The sequence below is a fragment of the Artibeus jamaicensis genome, unplaced genomic scaffold, assembly GCF_021234435.1.
Source record: "Artibeus jamaicensis isolate MK-2021 breed Jamaican fruit bat unplaced genomic scaffold, CSHL_Jam_final contig_797, whole genome shotgun sequence".
Classification (NCBI taxonomy): domain Eukaryota; kingdom Metazoa; phylum Chordata; class Mammalia; order Chiroptera; family Phyllostomidae; genus Artibeus; species Artibeus jamaicensis.
The window spans coordinates 2928149-2947495 of record NW_026521977.1 but is presented as its reverse complement, the minus strand read 5'-3'; the positions used below and the strand labels follow the sequence as shown (position 1 = coordinate 2947495).

At 47.8% G+C, this 19347-nt stretch overlaps 1 protein-coding gene across 2 annotated transcripts in view; it reads left to right on the top strand.

Annotated features, from left to right (window-relative positions):
- The window catches only part of GALNT18 (polypeptide N-acetylgalactosaminyltransferase 18), a 325017-nt gene that overhangs the window by 168928 nt on the left and 136742 nt on the right, over positions 1-19347 (top strand). For both annotated transcript variants that reach the window (XM_053673111.1, XM_037133828.2), the window contains exon 3: positions 7738-7904. In XM_053673111.1, coding sequence (XP_053529086.1) covers positions 7738-7904 — 167 coding nt within the window. The remainder of the gene's footprint in view (positions 1-7737; positions 7905-19347) is intronic.

The window sequence follows — 19347 nt, the reverse complement described above, 5'->3', positions numbered from 1 at the left end:
TCGTTTAGCAGGGATTATGAGCATAGGCTTTGGAGACAAGCCCAGGTTTGAGCCCAGGAAGGTAATTTACTGCCTCAGTCCTATTTCCCTTATTTATAAAATGGGGATAATAAAATTTGCCATAATATGATTGTAGGAAGAAATAAAACGGGGGGGAAATAAAAATATCGATATGTCTCTCTAGCCTGGTTTATAACACCAAATCATAACACCAGTAAGTAGAGATTATTACTACTAATATTTCTAAATATTTGGTGTGGAGTCCCTGGACAGCAGGGCTAGCAAGCACCACACAGTCTTTGAACTCCCGAGGTTATGCCACCCAGAGGGAGTGAAAATCTTGATTGTCTTCATATCCAGTGAGAATCCCCACATTGTCCCCATCCTCGGGTTTCATTAAATCCAGCAAACTGGCTGCTGATAGGCCTAATTTGGAGGCACCTGGAAGAAGCTAGAAATGTACCAAGTGAGCTCAGAGGAGGATCCAGCAAGTCGTGTGGGTGCAGGTAGGGTGGCGGAAGCTGGGATGGATATTGATGACTGTGAAGGGCTAAGAGGGCACTGCTGACCCTGGGGCCAAGTGGTCAGCAGTGCACCCAATCCCCGGTGCTGACCGCAGTTGTGGGGAGGGCCTCTCTGGGAGAAATTTGGGAGGAAACAGGGGCTGGGAGCACTGAGAGGAGTGGGTGCCTAGGAGTGTCATCTCCTCACCAGTAGAGGAGGTAAGTCCCTCCTCTACTCCCAGAACTCTGACATAGGTGGACCCGGCTCTTTATGTTCATTAGCAGACAGACCTCAGCTAATATTCTGTTTGATATTCATTCTGGAGGCGCCTACCCCTCCCCACCCAGGTCAAGTGGCTCCATGAGTCATCGCTCTGATGGATGGGGAGCTTGAGGTCAGGGAGCGGGGAATCTGAGATCCAATATGGACGTGTGTGGCTGCTGCCCTGGGTGATGCCCGTGGCCCGGAGCCTGGGTTGGCCTTGCTTATTCTGCCGCCACTTCCCTGCCTCTTGCAGCAATGGCGCCGAAGCTCTTGACGTAAATTTGCCTCATGAACAGCTCAAAACAGTCTTAGGGAGTTCTGCTGAAGGCTCCCTACGTAGCTGCTCCCCACACTGCCTTCTGGGTGCAGAGACCGAAGAAGTTGAGTTTATCCTGACCATCAGTCTAGCTTACTGGGCAGTCATAGTATCCCACTCTCAGAAATGCCTTGCTTTTTAAATCTCTCCTAGAGAATGGCTTGACTTTGAACAAGAATGAAATGAAAACAGGAACTTTTATGGCTTCATTTTATGGGAGTATATGCCTCTTCTCAAAATGAGTAAGGGATTGGTCTCATAGTCAGGCTTTCTCAAGCCACAGGGAAGGACCAGTCATACCTTTGTGGCTTCTCTGATGCTCATGTCCTCTGGCCCTTCTTTGGAGAGGCAGGCAGGGAAGCAGTGCACAGGGGAAGATGCCCAGAGCAGGCAGGGGGCAGGCTCTGGGGCATAGATGCCCCAGGGTCTGGGGCCAGGCCCTGGAGGATGTGGGCGCTGGGAGAGAACATCTCAGCAGTGTGCCTGTGAGAGGTAGAGCTGGCAGGTGGGGGCCTGTGCTGGTTGATGGGCAAACTAAGTGGCCAGTCTCTGGCACAGAAGTGCTGGGTTTGGATCTGCAATGCTCCTCTTCCACGGCAGCTCCAGGGTGTGTGTTTCTTTGGAAGGCCTTGGGCTGCCCTGTGGCAGGCAGGCTTTCGTTCCGAGTTCAGTGTCTGGCAGTGATGACGTTTGGTGTGATGGCAGGCGTATGGACATCTTTCCTGAACACCCTTGTTCCTCCTCTTTTCTCTCCTCTCAGCCCTGCGAGTTCCTCTTTAATGTTGAGATGAAGAAGGAGCCGTGATTGTGTGTGTCGATGTGTGTGTGTTGGGGGTTCTGAAAAGGTAAATGTCAGTTTATTCAACAGATGCCGACTGAATGCCTGCAGTTAGCGAGACACTGTGCTGGTGGTGGGCACACAGCCATGAGCGAGACCTGCCCCTCCCCTCAGGAAGCTACAGTCTAGTTGTAGGGTGACCAACTGTCCTGCTTTGCTTGGGGCTTCCAGTGCTGAATCTGGGAGAGTGCTGGGCAAATCGGGGTGAGTTGGTCACCTTGTCCAGTTACAATAATGGTAAGGGGATATTTATTGTGGCATTTGATGGTGACCAGGTGCTGGTTAGAAGGGAGGGAAAGTTCACAAACTGTTTCTTTAATAAGATGTCTTCTGTTCATTACATGTGAGATTAAAGATCCTGAATTTTACAGAGAATAGACCTGAGTGGTTATTTCTTCTGCCTCCCTTGTTCTGGAACAAGATAGGAGAGAGGGCAGGTGCCTTGGGGCAGAGCTGGGACTTAGGTCACTTCACCCCCCCTTCAGTGCACTTTGCCTAAAAATTATTCTCTTAGCCTGATTTATAGCAAATCATAACACCAGTAAGTAGAAATTATTACTACTGTTATTTCTTGGCCTGGTATTCTCATCCTGCCCACCCTTCACCTGTCTGCTCACATAGACCTACATTTAGGTTAGGTGCAGGACAACTGAAGGGTAAGGGGGTGCTGCAGGGTGCAGAGAGGGGCCACCAGTGGTGGGGCTATTGCTGGGAGGGGCCTCAGCAGGAGAGAAGGAGAGAGAAGGGGAGGGGAGGCTTTAAGGAGGTCGGGACATTTGGCCTGGAGGGATCACTCAATTACAGTGCAAAGAAATCCAGGACTGCTGGACACTGAATGTGAGGACCTTGGGCCCTAAGTTCAGAGGAGGGAGAACAGAAGAGAAGGAGCCGCCGGGGGAGAGCGCCTGACTGACCCGCAGAATGAAGAGGTTTGTAAGAGAAAGGAACATGCTGAGCTCAGCGGCCTGCAGGTAAAATTTAGGCCGTACATAAACAAATACACCTGCTAGTTTTGTTTAATTCCAGAAACCCACTCTGTGCCAATCCATGGTTTAAATTTAGGAGATAGCACTGTGACAGAATAAAGCCCCTGCTCTCAGGGAGGGTCCTTACGGTAGGGGAAGACAGACAATAAATGCACAGAAATGATGCATTATACTGGATGTTCAATTATGTTCAAAAGGGTTGTCGTAGAAGCGCCTTACGTTCAAAAGAGTCTTTCACATGAAAATAATGATCAGTAGAGTTTAGGTTGTAAAATGAATATGACATTTCCATTCTGCTTGGACGAAAAGCATCAGGAGACTGCTTACAGTCACTGGTGGCTCCAATCAGGACAGGCACGGCCAGTACCGGGAGAAACTCGTCTTGGTCTTCTTGGAAGGGGAATACAGTGTAGTTATGTTTAGAATTAAGAAGGGAGGAAAGTAGAGGACAGCAGTTAACCTCTAACTCTGGAAAACCCCTGGGAATAACCTGGAGCTCTGGCTAACGAGGAGCTCAGAGGAGACCTACGGAGATGTGCAAACAGACGTAGGACCGCAGGTGTCATTGCTGGTGACTGATATAAGGTCACATATCAGTATAAGTGACCTTATACTGATATACTAACCTTATTGTGAGCTCTTCATTACACTTTTATAAAAGAAAACTAAAGGTCATGTGCCAGTAGTTTGACCATACATAGTATTCTTTTAAAGATGCAATTAGCAAGTAGGTTGTGTGTTGATACTTATTTCAGTTTCCATGGCTAAGGAAAGGCCAGCTGCTTGTCTTGATAGCTGTAAATAAACACGAGCCAGAAGAATTATTTGACTATTAACCACAAACCTTTTGATTGCTATTATAAAAATCATATTAAAAGATTTGGAAAAGGCATGGCATGCTTGAGGAGTCATTCTGGCTTTCTCTCTCATTAAGGCTCCTGTCCAGCTCCCCATCTCCTTGGTCCCTTCACTACAGTTAAATGAGCTGCTTCCCTTTTCTTGCCCCTCCTCCGTCACAGTATGGTTCCCTGGGCCCCACTGACCTTTGTATGACTTGCTTCTGAGTACCGATGAAGTTTCTGATCAAACCTCTCCTCCTGGTGGAGCCCTCCCCTGACCACTTCTAGCACAGAGGCAGGGCTGACCCACTGTCCTCTCACCTGGTGTTATTTTCATCTCCGCACTTTCATAAAACTGTTCACTTGTTCACTTCCATGTTTGTCTGTTTCGCCAGTCAAAGTGCAAGCTCCACGCAGACAGGCACTTTGTCTGCATCCTCCTGCATCCTTGGTGCAGAACCTACCTCGTGGGAGAAACTCAATAACCATTAATTTCATCGAATGTAAGAATGAATGAACTCTGTTAATTCATGAACAATCTGTTCATCTGATGGGTTTATTAAAATTGTAAGTAGGAAGTGGATTTGGGAAAAGGCTCTGTTCTTTCCCCTGCTCTACCATTTTTTTGGTGAGAGAACAGGAGAGCTTGAAATAGAAGGGGAGAAGTTTCTGTAAATTTCTGGTAACCATAGAGATGGTGATTATAGTTTATTAATTTCCTCCTCTTAAGCAGGCTGGGGCCCCGTGGTGATTTCTCCAAATTGCTCCGTGCTGGTTATCCCCCAACCTTCCTCATTAAGGATGAGCAGGCCTGTTCCTATTCTGCGGCGCTTTAATTACTGACAAACAGAAACCCTGTGTTATTATGCTCATTATTTCATGTGCTAACCTGGCTGCGCCTCCCACTTTGGAGCAATGCAACAAGGTCACCAGCCCTGAACCCCTGGAGCCTTCTGTGGCTGGTGGTGGGTGTGGGCAACCTCTTCTCTGAGCCCAGGGCCTGGGACAGGGCTGTCATTTCTGCTCTGTCCTTTCATTTAACTTTCCCAAAGATGGGATCTCAGTGCCTTCTGGAACAGCGTTTACTTTCAGCCGGAGAAGGGCACAGGCAATGGTTTCCTGACCACTAAGGCGATACTTGCAGGGGAGGAACTGGACATGTCCTTGAGGAACCATGGCACTCCTTATTATTTGGAATCTTTAATGTGGTCTGATTTCAGGGTTCCATGTTCCTCTTCCCACAGGGAATGACATACAGACTTTCATGAGTTTTCCCCATGTCCTTTGGATAAGAGATCTCCAAATGGCTTCAGGGTTTCAGTGGAGTGAGGGGCAATGGGACAGTTAAAGGCAGTGTCTCCCACACTTATTTCTTCTTAAGAAAAGAACCCTGGTGTAGCTATCAGAACAGAGTTGATATTCTATCTTGGCAGCCAACTCATGGTGGGGACTCAACCCCTCTGAACCTTAGCGTCCTCATCTGTGAAATGAGACTGCACTTGTCCTTCCATCTCTCATTCATTCATGTTGAGACTCTGACCCTAACTTCATCCTTGTTTTGAAGGCTGGACCCCTGTGATGAATGAAGGGCAGTATGCTTGCTGGAGTGAGGCTGGGTGGGTTCTGGCAGTAGAAGTCTCTGGGAGGAGACCTAGTTTCCTCCTGAGGCAGATCATCTAAGGTCTAGTAGGCTCATCCAGGAGTTGGCTACCATTTTAGAAAAACTAAGACTTCCTATTGGTTGAATTTTCTATCCCATTGGTTTTATTTATTTTTTATGTATTTTGTTGATTATGCTATTACAGTTATCCCACTTTTTTCTATCCTTTATTCCCCTCCACCCTGTACCCACCCTCCCACCAGCATTCCCCCACCTTAGTGCATGTCCATAGATCATACATATAAGTTCTTTGGCTTCTCCATTTCCCAAACTCTTCTTAACCTCCCCCTGTGTATTTTGTACCTACAATTTATGTGTCTTATTCCCTGTACCTTTCCCCCATTCTCCCCTCCCCCCCTCCCCACTGATAAACCTCCATGTGATCTCTATTTCTGTGATTCTGTTTCTATTCTAGTTGTTTGCTTAGTTTGTTTTTGTATTTTTTTAGGTTTGGTTGTTGATATTTGTGAGTTTGTTGTCATTTTACTCTTCATAGTTTAGATTTTCTTCTTTTTCTTAGAGAAATCCCTTTAACATTTCATATAATAAGGACTTGGTGATGGTGAACTCCTTTAACTTGACCTTATCTGAGGAGCACTTTGTCTGCCCTTCCATTCTAAATGGTAGCTTTTCTGAATAGAGTAATCTTGGATGTAGGTCCTCACCTTTCATGACTTTTAATACTTCTTTTCAGCCCCTTCTTACCTGCATTTCTTTTGAGAAAACAGCTGATTGTCTTATGGGAACTCCTTTGTAGGTAACTGTCTCCTTTTCTCTTGCTGGTTTTAAGATTCTCTCCTTATCTTTAATCTTGGGTAAGGTAATTATGATGTGCCTTGGTGTATGCTTCCTTGGGCCCAACTTCTTTGGGACTCTCTGAGCTTCCTGGGCTTCCTGAAAGTCTATTTCCTTTGCCAGACCGAGGAAGTTCTCCTTCATTATGTTTTCAAGTAACTTTTTCATTTCTTGCTCTTCCTCTTCTCCTTCTGGCACCCCTATGATTCAGATGTTAGAATGTTGAAAGTTGTCCCAGAGGTTCCTCAGCCTCTCTCATGTTTGTGAATTCTTGTTTCTTTATTCTGTTCTGGTTGAATGTTTATTTTTTTCTTCTGCTCCAAATCTTTGATATGAGTCCTGGTTTCCTTCCCTTAAGTGTTGGTCCCCTGTATACTTTGCCTTACTTCACTTTTTCCTCTAATTTGCAACCATACTGAACCATTTCTGTGAGCTTCCTGATTATCATTGTTTTGAACTGTGCATCTGATGGGTTGGCTCTCTCTTCACCACTTAGTTCTGTTTTCGGAGTTTTGATCTGTTCTTTCATTTGGGCCATATTTCTTTGACTCAGTACATGTGATATGTTTTAAGGGGCAGAGTCTTAGGTATTTGCCAGGCAGGCAACTCATGTTGCCGCATTGTGGCACTGTATATGGAGGAGGGGCCAAGAGGGAACAATGTCACTTGCTCAGCTCTCAGCTTGTTTTTAGTCACTTCCCTTGCTACCCACAAGCAAATCGATCCCTTCTGGTGCTGATTCCTGGGTGTATGGGTTTGTGTACATTGTAGGACCTGTGGGTCTCTCCAACAAACTCTGCTAAGAGGCTGGCAATTTCTCCTGCTGCTTCAACTCCCACAGGTTTTTACAGTGAGAGGTTGTGAGGCTTTATTTCCCCATGCTGGAACCCTGGGTTGCGTGGTCTGTCTTGCTCTCCAGTTATTCCTCCTAGTTTAATCCTCACACAAATTTGGGACTGCTGGTCTACCTGCCACCACCAGGGTGTGAGTCCTCTCTGCCACCACTGCCTATTTTTGCCCCTGCTACTGGTCTGGATGAATATTTCTTCTTTAACTCTTTGGTTGTCGGACTTCCATACAGTTTGATTTTTCTGGCAGTTCTGGTTATTTTTTGTTTCTTAATTTTTTTGTCTTTCTTTTGGTTGTGTGAGGAGGTAAAGTGTATCTACTTATATCTCCATCTTGGCCAGACATCTCCTATCCTGTTGGTTAATGTTGAGTCAATCTCCCAGTAAACACTCAGTGACTACCTACTGGGGTTCAGGTACTGCACTAGGTGCTAAGGGTCTATTCAGCTGGGACAGTCATTGAAAAATTCAGATTTTGTTGTGTGGAAAACAGTTTTAATGGTTGGGAGCCAGTCTGCCATACATTTGTGGCTTGTCTTAAGTATATCAAAGGAAAGGTCCATGGAGGAATTTGGAGTCCTGAGCCCCCCAGGAAAACTGCAGCCAAGACACAGGGTGTACAAGCACCTGGGGTGACACCAGAGGAGTCATTGAAAGGTGTAAGATCCTAGCTATTCTTCTTTCCAGGTGCCGCAACCTCTCATTTCCTGACAGCCTGCCAGAGATGAGCATCGTGTTCATCTTTGTCAACGAAGCGCTCTCGGTGCTCCTGCGCTCCATCCACTCAGCCATTGAACGCACGCCTTCACACCTGCTCAAGGAGATCATCCTGGTGGATGACAACAGCAGCAATGGTGAGTGATCAAGCTCCTTGCTCTGTGGCTGATATTTGAGCAGAGGGTTCAGCCTCTATTGGGGATTCTCATTTTCTAAAGGCTCTCTGTGGGTGCTCCTTCTCTGGGCTGTGACCTCAGTGATGAGAGATTCATGGTGGTCACTACTCTGGAAGGTCCACTCCATAGGTATATACCTTCTTTGTATCCCATTGAAACCTGGTCCCCAAGCTTTGTCTTACTGACCTTCCACTCTTCCCTCCAACATTCTAGTGTAATAAATAGTCCTAATCTCTACCTGACCACATACACAGTGACTGCTTCCGGTGACGCTTCTCTGTGAAGCACAATTTTATTTTTAGTTGTATTGGTTGGCCTTTGCCTAGAAGATTCTTCACTGTTTTTGCCTTCTCAGTGGTGATGATGATGACAGGAAAGTTGGTGCTGGTGGTGGTAGAGGTCACAGTGGTGTTGATGGTGGATGGCAGTGGGTGTGTAGGTCATCGACAGCAATGCAACTGTCGAATGTCTAGCCTCTTTGCTGGATCCCCTGCTCCCTGTTCCACTGAGTCCCAGTGAAAACCTGGGTGGCCTGCAAATGCTTGTTGAAGCCTACACATTTCTATCTGACCTTCTTTAGTCACTACCCACTACCTCCTTCCCTTGGCGCATATTCCACACACACCCATACACCACATCCATAATATTCTCCAAACTTAGGGACCGTGCACTGCGGCAGTTTAAAAGCAGTGCTCTTGATAGGACCATTATATGGATGTGCTTTAGATAATGCATAAACAACAGAGTACTGGGTCATGGGATCATCATTTCACTGGGTTTGTGTTATCTTCCTTACTGTCTCTGGTGTCAGGTAGTAAATTTCCCAGTGAATCAGTTTCTGTAATGAGAAGTTCAGATGGGCAATTTGTGTTTTGTTATCAATTAAAGCTGAAAGATACCAGCTAATTGTAATACATTTAATCTCAATAAGCAAATTTTTTTTTAATTTTATCATCACGTAGTAAGTAGTGTAGGAACAGCTCTGTGAAGCAGATTTTAGAGCTTTCTGAAGGGAAGTGCTTAAGAATTACTTGATTCATTGTTCTGTGGACATGAAGAGAGGAAAGGGCATCAAGGGAGGGCAGCAAATAGGTGGCATAGTGTTAAAGGTGACTGTTTATTGTGAGGGAGATAGGCAAGGGACCAGCTCCCACATCTTCAGTGGCTACCCACCACCACCTTGCTTGTGTCCTAGGAATGGATGCCTAAATACCTCTCATGCCCCAACAGTTAACATGAGGATAGCCTGTCCAGCTACCCTACCTCGATCCACCCACACCTGCTGTCTCTCCTCATCTCTTCCACCGTAAGAAAGCCTAGAAATGGAAAAGCCATCCTTCCGAGAGGGAGGGCGCCCCTCAAGCAGGAGGCATCCCCAGGCCTTATTCCACTGCGCTTCCTCATGTCATAAGAGAGGGAAGGGAATGAGATACTAGAAAGAAGAAAACCTTGGAGTCTTTCACTTCTCCTGCAATGAGAACCTTATCATGGCCTTAAAGATGCCTTTGTTCTTTGGTCCTTATGGAGGGAAGAAAAGGGAAACTGATATTGAATTTGAGACATTTGGATATAGAAAGTGAGCCAAATAGAGAGGACTTCATATCTGAATTTAAAGAGTAGGACTTTTTTAAAAGTGTGATGACCACCGAAAGTTTTTGGTAAGAGGAATGATGCAGTCACAACTGGGCAATAGGGAGGTTTGGCTGTGTGGTTTATGGCATTGGTTGTGGGAAAGCAATGGCTAGAAGAAGGAACTAGATGAGAAGGCAGTTGAAGCACTACAGTCAAGCAATCAAGGGGCGTAGGGTTGTTGTGGGTGTGGAAACTGAAGCAAGATATGGGCCTCAGAGATTCTAGGAAGGAAGCATTTACTGGATCTCTTGACTGATAGGCCATGGACAGCTGGGCTGAAGGTGGGCTGGTGAATGACGACTCAGTTTCAAGCCAGCAGCGTGGCTCAGGATGATGGTGCATTCCTGAAAAAGGGAGGCAGGAGGAACAGTGGGATGGGCACAGTGGTTTTTCATCAGAGATGGGGAACGTACAAGCACAGAGCTTTAGGGAGTGTTGTGGAGATGGTACCGTTAAGTGGCTTAGCCATGATGGTGATAACCCAGAGCCATACGTGACAAAATATGAACATAGATCTGCAGAGAGATATCTGAAAAAGCTCTGCAGATTGTGGCAACATCAGTGTCCACATTTACATATGGTTCTCTAGTTGTGTTAAGATGTTAATGTGGGGAGGGGCTGGTTGAGGGGTGCAGGGGACCTCTTTGTACATTTCTGTGTACTTCCCTGTAAACCTGCAATTACTTCAAAATATAGCATAAAACAAACAAGTCTCTCCCAGAAGAGTCTAATTCTATAACTTTGAGGTGGAATCTCACCCCCTCTGTTTTAAAAAGCATCCTTAGTGATTATTCTGTTACACAGCTCTGGTTGAGACCCTCTGACTAAACGAGGAAAACTGTAGCTCTGCTTTTGCACATGGTGAGTTTCAGTGCACAGTGTGAAGGGAAAGAACTTTGTACTAAAGTCTAAGGTCTTGAGTTCTAGGACCCTCTTGACTGTGGATGAGTGACCACAGAAATGTTTCTCAACTTCTCAGAATCTCAGTTTCTTCCCCTGTAAATAGGGGTGATAATCCTCCGTTGCTTGCCTCACCTGCCTGACATGGTCAAGTGTGGGGCTGTGCATTGAATGCTGTCAGTGTTACCCCTCCCCAGCCCCACCCTCATCTCCAGGAGACTGCCACATAGGTAGCGTACTACACAGCTGGAGCTCAAGAGGAAAATGTGGGGACATGAACTTGGAGCCTTGTACACAGTGTAATCGAAGCCATTGACTGGGAGAAGAGGGTGGCAAAGAGGAGAGAGATGAACAAAAAACAGAAGTTGAGAGAAAACTGAGTATACGACAGGCAGGAGTCAGGAGGAAGAGGGTTAACTGGCGAGGGACAGGAGGGACGGCAGGAGCATCTAGAGGGTGACACAGACTCCACGGGCAAGAGAATTTCAGGAATGAGTGTCATCTGTTTGGATGAATCCACAGACAGGTGGGAGGACACAGAGGCTGGGGAGGAGCCAGTGGATTTGGAAGGTTTGGAGCATGGAAACCTCAGCAAGAAGCTTAAAGTGTTGGGGTGGGGCTGCAGAAGCCAGGTGAAGGTGAAGAGCAGGTGTGGAGGTAGACTTTTCTGTCCGGAATTGTGACTGTGAAAGAGATAAGGAGCTGAGGCAGGAACTGGAGCAACATTTTACACACACACATTACACTGTAAAACATTTTTTAAATTCACCATAATCTATAGCAAAAATACATTTATATCATGACCCAGGATGGCACACCTACTCACACCCAATTACATGCATGTGCTACTGAAACAAAACATTTATGAAACAATAGTTAACCTTATAAATGTGTGAAGCATGCTATTTTCTATTATAGTCTGGTCTGTGTTACTCAATTGTATTGTATTGTATTGTATTGTATTGTATTGTATTGTATTGTATTGTATTGTATTGAATTGTATGTATTTCTTTCTTGTTTGAAAGTCAGGTTGTTCTCAAGACACTAACTGCACATTAGAATTGCTTGGAGAACTTCTAAGAAATCCAGATGATCATCCCTTAGCTCTGGTCATTTAATTGGTCTGAGAAGCAGGTGCTTGAGGCCTTTGGTCTTGGCTGGAATCACCTGAGTTTCCTGAGGCCAAGTGGTGGAGCAGGGCCTGTGAGGAGGGCAGAGTGGAATCCTGGGCTGGGAAACTAGTGTTGCCTCTGGGAAGAAAGAGTCCATCTTCCTCCCCCTCAACAGGATCAGATGGGGATTAGGGAGATAGCTGGAGGCAGTGAGGGTGTGGCAATGGGGGCTGAGAGGCTGGTGGAGCAGTAGCACCACCCTCAGGTTTGCAGGACCCTGGGTGGGTGCAGGGTCTGGTGGTAAGGGGTCTGGTGCCTGCTCTGGTGCTGCTGGAGTGCCCCTGTGTGGAATGGGACAGGGAGGTGACCAGTCGTGGGACTCCCTCAGAGCAGCCTGAGCTAAGCTTTAGGAGGGGAGGAACAGACACTTGAGGTTATGGCTCTTGGAGGAAGTAAGCTGCCTCTAGCCTCCGGGGAGAGCTGAAGGCTTCTTTAGAGCCACCCAGCCTGACTTGGGAGAGGGCGGCTATGGCCACCTCCTGGGCAGGCTGCCTTTGGGGCCTGCTTCTGTCGGGCAAGTCTCACTCAGCACGGGACGTCCACTGATCTCACAGCAGGCCAGCTCAGTTCCCTTCTTCGCACGATGGCAGAGTGCCCTGCCTGGGCCAAGGACAGGAAGGGAATGAATGATGGGTCCCATCTAGTCCCTGCCATCAGGGAATCATGCAAGAAAATGTAAAATGGGGATGAAACATAACAGGACTTGGTTTCCGGTCTCAGCTCTACCACTTCCTGGTTGTCAGTCTTTTGCTTTGTTTTTTTGTGTGAGGACATCAGGCCCCGCCCTGCCCTGTCTGTCCCTCAGTCACTGAAGATAATGTGATGTAATGAGATTGGACGTGCCACAGAAGCTGCAAGGTTCTAAGAGAGAGTTAAAATGGCAGTAATAGAAATAACAACTGTTATAGCTGGCACTTAGCCACTGCTTAGAGGCAGCCCGTTTTTCTCTTTCCTGAAACAGTGTGCTGATGGGAAGGGCATGGAATTTGGCATGAGGCCAGCATTTCAGTTCCAGCTCTTTCTAGCTTCTTCCTAGCTGTGAGTTCTTAACCTCTGTGAACCCTATTTCTCCTTATCTTTAAAATTGGGATGTATAATTCCTACCTTGGGGATTATTTGGAGGCTTGAACAAGATAACAGAGGATGCGAGGGACGTTGGCATTTAGAACTGAAAATTAATCAGGAGTACAGAGCTTTTAGAATGTCTTCCTTGCTAAGCCTTCCTTCCCAGGCATTTGTCACAGTTCTGGGTGTCCCGGTTCCTTGTAACCTCTTCTGTAGGCGCCTTCGCTTTGGGTTTGTGCTGGGTTTCCCTAAATGCAGTAAAAGGGCAGTTGATTACTGATTCCTTTATCCAAGCCTTTTGGACCTTTAGCTGGGTCGCAGAAGCCAAGGGCTGAGTGCTCTGCAGGTGGTCCTTGTGTAGGTGTCTCAGGGTCTGTTCTCTGCCTCCTAAGCAATTGCCTAAACGAACTTCCCTCTTTCAGGGATTGACTCCAATATAGGATGCTGACACTATGCTAAAGTGATCTCAAACTTTACTGTTTAAGCTTGACTAAAAATAGGGAGATTCTGATCAGCCACATTCCTGCATTAGGATATTTGTACTTGCTGTTCTCACCACCTAGAATGCTCTTGCCCCTGGTATCTGTACAGCTTGTTCCTTTGCCTCTTCAGGTCTTTGTTCAAATATCACCTAGTCACCCCGTTTAAAATGGCAGCCCTTACCTCTGTTACTCCTCATCTCTTCCTTCCTTCTTTTCCTTTAAAGCACCTATCACTACCTGGTACACTATACTTACTCACTTGATTACTTCCTTATTTACTGGGATGCTTTCTCTCCACCATGTAAGTTCCATGAAGACGGGGAGATTTATTTGGTTATTGCTGCATCTCTAACACCTAGAATAGTACCTGGTACTTGTAGGTGTTCAATAAATATCGATTCAATGAAAAGAATGAGTGAGTTTTGATTCTGTGGGTCTGGAGCAATTTGTAGGCATCTGCATTTTAATAAGCATCACAGAGCATTCTGATGCAGTGGGCCATTCTAATTGTCGTCCTCCATGGGCACTGTGGACTAGATGATTTTTCCTGGGATGGAGCTCTGGGACTCCCTACTGCATCCTGAGGAGATGGCGTGAATGGTGGGTAGAATGCAGAGCAGGGCAGGGGCTTTCTCTTGCTGTTACCTGAGCAGCCCAGAACTTAGGACCCATGCACAGAGTCAGATGGCCAACTCTGAGCTTCCTCTTTCAATGTCACCCAGCCCCTGCCAGCATGTGCGGCCTTGCCCTGTCCTCCCTGCAGCTCCAAGGCAGTGCTTCCCCTCCCTGGCTCCCCGTCCTTGTTATCTCAAGGAATTGGTGGGAACCCGGCTTGCAGCCTCCTGGTTTTAATTACTGTGCTTTTCAGTGACTCCCCGTGGGCCAATGTCTTTAGCTGGGGCTGAGTGATTCAACCTTTACAGACCTCCAGAGGGAAGGAAGCACCAGGAATTACAGCTGATAGAGTCATCTCTGCCTTTAAGTCTTGGCATTCATTTTCTTATTTGTTCATTCCTTTCTTCATTCATTGCCTCATCAGGTTTTTGATGACCATGAATTTTGTACCAAGTCCTCTGACACATGGCTAAGCAATCCCCCTTCCCTTGTGAACTCATTCGTGTGACACAGGTGTTCCTGTAGACATCACAGGGCAGGTGCTCAGTGAGATGGGCCCTTTCAGGCTCCTTCATCAGCTGCCCCAGAGTCACCGAATCCCACCATCTAGCCACTCCCACTTCCCAAAAGTTTGTTCTTTGTAGTCAGTTTCTGTTTCCCTTTTAAATTCATGTCCTCTTTTGATAAACTTAAAAGTTATACACTCTTCTCTCATGCTACTTGACCCTTCAAAATAAATCTGAATTTTGTGACTACTACTACATTAAAACAATGACAAATTCAAATATTTTTTAAAGAATCCCATTCCCTGGAGATTTTGACCTGCTCTTGGCTGGCAGTGACTTGTTCAGCCTAACCCAGCTTGATGTTCAAACTCTTCTGCTGCTTTCCAACCAGAGAATGGCTGGTTCCCAGCACCTCACACACCTGAAGCTGGGATGAAGTGGTCTCTCTCATGGGCTATCGATATCCCTTCCTTGTGACTCCTACCTTCTCACTGGCCTCATTTGTGCAAAGCCTCCCATGTCTGTTGGCAGGAAGAAGCATAGAACTAGACAGGCCTTAAGAGACAAGCAGAACAGAGGTGTCCCTTCTCCAGTACAGTGTCAGAGAGGCAGATAGGCTGCTAATAAAGTCCCATCTGGCTCTTGGGAGGAAACCGAGGCCCTACATCTGGCAGAGACTTGCCAGGGCCCCATAGTATGTGAACAGCAGGGCTGAGATAGGACCTTGGGTCCTCCGACTCCCACCACAGCCTGTGTCCCTGTTTGGCCCAGTGGCCAACCTTCCTGTTGCCTACACTATATGTGGACATGGTGGCCCGGGGCAAGGAAGCCCAGGTTTGGTTAGAGTGGCACAGGAGTAATTGCCCTGCTTAGCCCTTTTCTGGAAACTACTGCCCACCCACACTTCAACCCCCTTTGCCCAGCTCCAAGCTTCAGGCTCCACTCAGGCGCCACCGCTTCCAGGAAGTCTTCCATCACTCTGCACTGCTCCCACACAGGCTGGATCCGGGAGTGCACACACAGGCCCTACCTTCCTCCCTCTCACAGTGTTTGAACTGGTTATTTGCTCACTAAATTACAGCGAGCCACTTAATACAGACTAGCCAAGGTGACCAGTGTGAGAGGGACTCAGTGCTGAGCATCTCAGTGTCCCTCCAACTAGCCTAGTACCCTGCACATCAAGTCACTCAATCAATTTTGTGACAAGAGAACAGGGAGGTAGATGTGATTACTATCTCCATTTCATAGATGAAGAAGCTAAGTCTCGGATAAGTAAAAATAATACAAATTTTAAAGGTGACCAGGGCTCAAGTTCACATAGCCAGGAAGTGTTGGGCTAAGAATTGAAACTCAGGTCCTCTGGCCCTAGAACCCATGTCTCTGCTACTCACCCACCAGACTTCTGGGAGCCTGGGGGACGTGTGGATAACCCCTGATAGCCAGCCACCCGCTGCTTCTTGGGGAGGGCAAATCAGAGCCACTGTGACCCATACACACATTGGAAGGGTGTGCCTGTGCCCTGGAGTCCCGATGTGGGTTACCTCCTCCATCCCCTCCCGGGGTACAGGTCCCGGATCCACTTCAGTGCTGGGCAGCAGGCAGGCTTCACCAGCAGGGGTTCCCCAGACTGGCTTCCAGGCCCCTGGCCAAACCACTGATGGGGCCGCCTCTGCCCAAGGTCGTAGTTTGACCCCTGCTAATCCAGAGCTGGGCCTCGGACCAGAGTGACTCCCAGTGCTTGCAAGTCAGAGTCCTGATTAAGCAGCCCAGTCAGTAAGCACTTAGTATGTGCCAGACACTATTCTAAGTACTTCATAGAAATTAATTAGTGCTCTGTGACAATAGTAAGAACCATTATCAACGTCATTTTATATAACAAGAAAGTAGGCACAGAGGAATTAGGACTTTGTCCAAAGTCACACGGAAGCAGGATTTGAACCTAGGTCCCTGGTTTCAGAGCCTACGCCCTTGACTGCTAAACAAGGCTGCCTCCAGTGCACCGTGGTTCTGTGACTCCAGAAGACTTTGAGTTTTCTCCTCGTTCTCTTCCCTCCTTGCACTCTGGAGAGAGAGATGTTGGGCAGTGGCTCCAGTGGAGAAGAAAGCGATGAAGGAACTTAAGAGAAGGGTGTGGCTCTTTTCCTCAGCTGTGGCTCTTTTCCTCAGCTGTGGCTTTGCCTAGGGTCAAATAAGGTGAGGTGTTTGCACAGAGGCTCCTGTTGGGTGAGAGGAAATTGATGAGTTGCCAGCTATGCTCTAGGTCATCTTGTGAGAGGCGGGCAGCTTCCTATTTCCTCTGAAATACGGAGAAGTTGACATGCCTGTATGTGTGCACACGTATGTGCAGGTGTTTACACATGTATGCATCTGAACATGTGGGTGAATGTGGACCCGTGGTGTGCATTTATGCGGTATAGGCGTGTGTAAACAGGATGTGCAGGCATTTATGCACCTGGTCATTTAGGTGGCTATAACAAAATACCGTAGACCGGATGGCTGAAACAACACATTTACTTCTCAAGTTCTGGAGGCTGGGAAGTCCACGATCAAGGTCAGTAGATCTGGTGTCTGAGGGGAGCTTGCTTCCTGGCTTGTAGACAGCTGCCTTCTCTGCATGTCCTCACATGGCCTTTTCTCAGTGTGTGGGTGTAGAGACAGCGTTCTAATATCTCCTTCTTTTTTTGTAAGGGCACTAATCCCTTCATGGGGGCTCTATCCGCATGACCTTAATTAACCCTGATTACCTCCCAAAGGCCCCACATGCAAGTGCCAGCATGTTGGGGAGTAGGACCTGGCATCCGAATTGTGGAGCACACACGTTCAGTCCACAGCACTGGGTGTGTGTGTGTTTGTGTGAGCAGTGGTGTGCGTGCTAGACCCCACCAACAGTGGCTCAGCCTCTTCCATCACTACCTGGAGCCATCCTCACCATCCTGATGAATGACAAGCAACTGCACAACTGCGAGTCATTGTTATTTTTAATTGTTGGTAAGAAAATCACAGTGTAGTGATGAAATAGAATCAGAGATCCCAGACTGCTGGCCACCAGCTGCTAGGTCCCCCTCCCCCCACCCCCCTGCGAAGCCCCTGCTATCCCTTGGCCCAGAGCCTGCCTAATCATTGTTTAATGTTTCAAAGATGCTGTTCTACACAAGAGATACACATTCTAGGCTGTAAAAATACCAACAGCTTTGCATGCAGCTGGAATAATTGTAAAAGAAAAAAGCAGAGGAAAAGAATGGTCAGACAGTATTGTGTGTTACGGAGCTTAAAGAAGCCCGTATAGCTAATCTAATTACAACCAAGGCTCAGGCAGCTTAAAGGTGTTTATACAGCCAGGCCTGTGGGCTGCCAGCTCGCTCAGCTGAAGGCTTTTTGTCAATACCCACTACTATTCCTTTGACCAGAGTGACTAGAGTGGCCCACCCACAGGACTGGGAGTGGGTGCCCAGCAACCCTGAGATGGAGGCAGCCAGTGCTGAATTCTGCAGCAGTTCTGGCGACTCTCACCTTTGCTCTTACTGCCTGGGCTGCCTCTACCTACCAAATTCATCATTCATTGCCAGTTTGGATTACTCCTGGCCACAGCCACATATTGATGTCTTCTTTGGGTGTTGTCCACCAGCACTCTCCTGAGGAATGGTGTATATGGCTCTTGAGCTCCCGGCTGCTCCTTGTGACAAATGCCCAGCCCTCCCTGCCAACTCAAGCCCTGACCCTAGGGCTGGGTCCTGCCACAACCTGTGATGATGGGGTGGAGGGGAATCAGAGAAATATCTATGACAGATTCAGTTGGTGTCTGCTTCTGAGCAAATCCTCACATGGTTCTGCAGGCTGTGCCCTTCACCAGGGCACCCAGACAAGGAGCACTTGGGGGAGATGCCATCTAGCCCATGCTCTTTGTTTGTTAAACCGTGTATACTGGTATGAGTCTGTCTCACAGGTGCCTTTTTATAATGGAGGGTCCCAGAGGCGGTGCCTTTCTGCGGTGCATATCAAGGTGCCAGGTGTTTGTCACCCAGTCAGCCCTGCCCTCTGTAGAGAACAGCAGCAGTCTCTCTTAGCCAGTGGGCAGCCTGGGCCTAACAGGGCTGCTGCAGGCTGCGGTGCGTTCCTCACACCTGCTGTCCTCCAGACCCCAGCTTTCCTCGACCTTCTCTGAGTTGGTCCTGCACTTGGCCTTCTGCCTCTGTTCTCTACCAATCCTCAGTTCCCTGCTGGGATGGAGCCTTGCTCTAACACCCCTCACCTCCTAATCTGGCACCTGGCCCCCCATCTAGCCCTGGCTAACCTTCTCCCTTGAGGGGCTGACCTCTGCACCCTGTACCACCAAGCTGGGGCCCCTGTTTCCTGGTTTGATCCACTTGATTTCCTGCATCCTGAGGGCTGGGACCTCCCACTGATAGATCCCTCCCCCTGGAATGAGCATTCTTAGTTAGTAATGCCTGGATGTGCCCAGCCCGGGGACACTGCCTCTTTGTGGACCTGCCCCAGAGCTCAGTTTTCCCAGCTCCAGACGTGCTTATTACCAGCCCACTTTCTGTCCTTACTAGCCACTCTGCTGAGGTCCCAGCAACTCCGCACAGCCAATCCTGCCTGCATCCAGCAGTGGTGTGGGTAATTAATTCATCACCCCTTTTGGGTTCCTCTTCTGAAAGAGGAAACTGACTTAGAGAATCAGGAGCTCCCTAGCACACTTCTCGGCTAACCAAAAACCAAGAATAATCCCTAGAGGACTAGGGACCTACATTTTCTGATGAGCTCCCTGCAAGCAGTCTGCAGCAGTGGGCTTTGGATCATTTTGCTTTACAGACCAGTCAGGGTGACCAGTATGTGATTAACAAAGCTGGCAGGAACCAAAGACAAAGCCTCTTCTCCTGGTCAACTGTGTGACCATCTGTCCAAGGGGAAACTCCCAGAGTGGGAGCAGTGAGTGAAGAGTGGGAGGAAATCAGGAGAGGTGTCTCTTGCCCTCAGGTGAGGGGCCCTGCTGCCAGCAGCTGGGGGCCAAGCCTTCCCTGGGAAAGGCCAG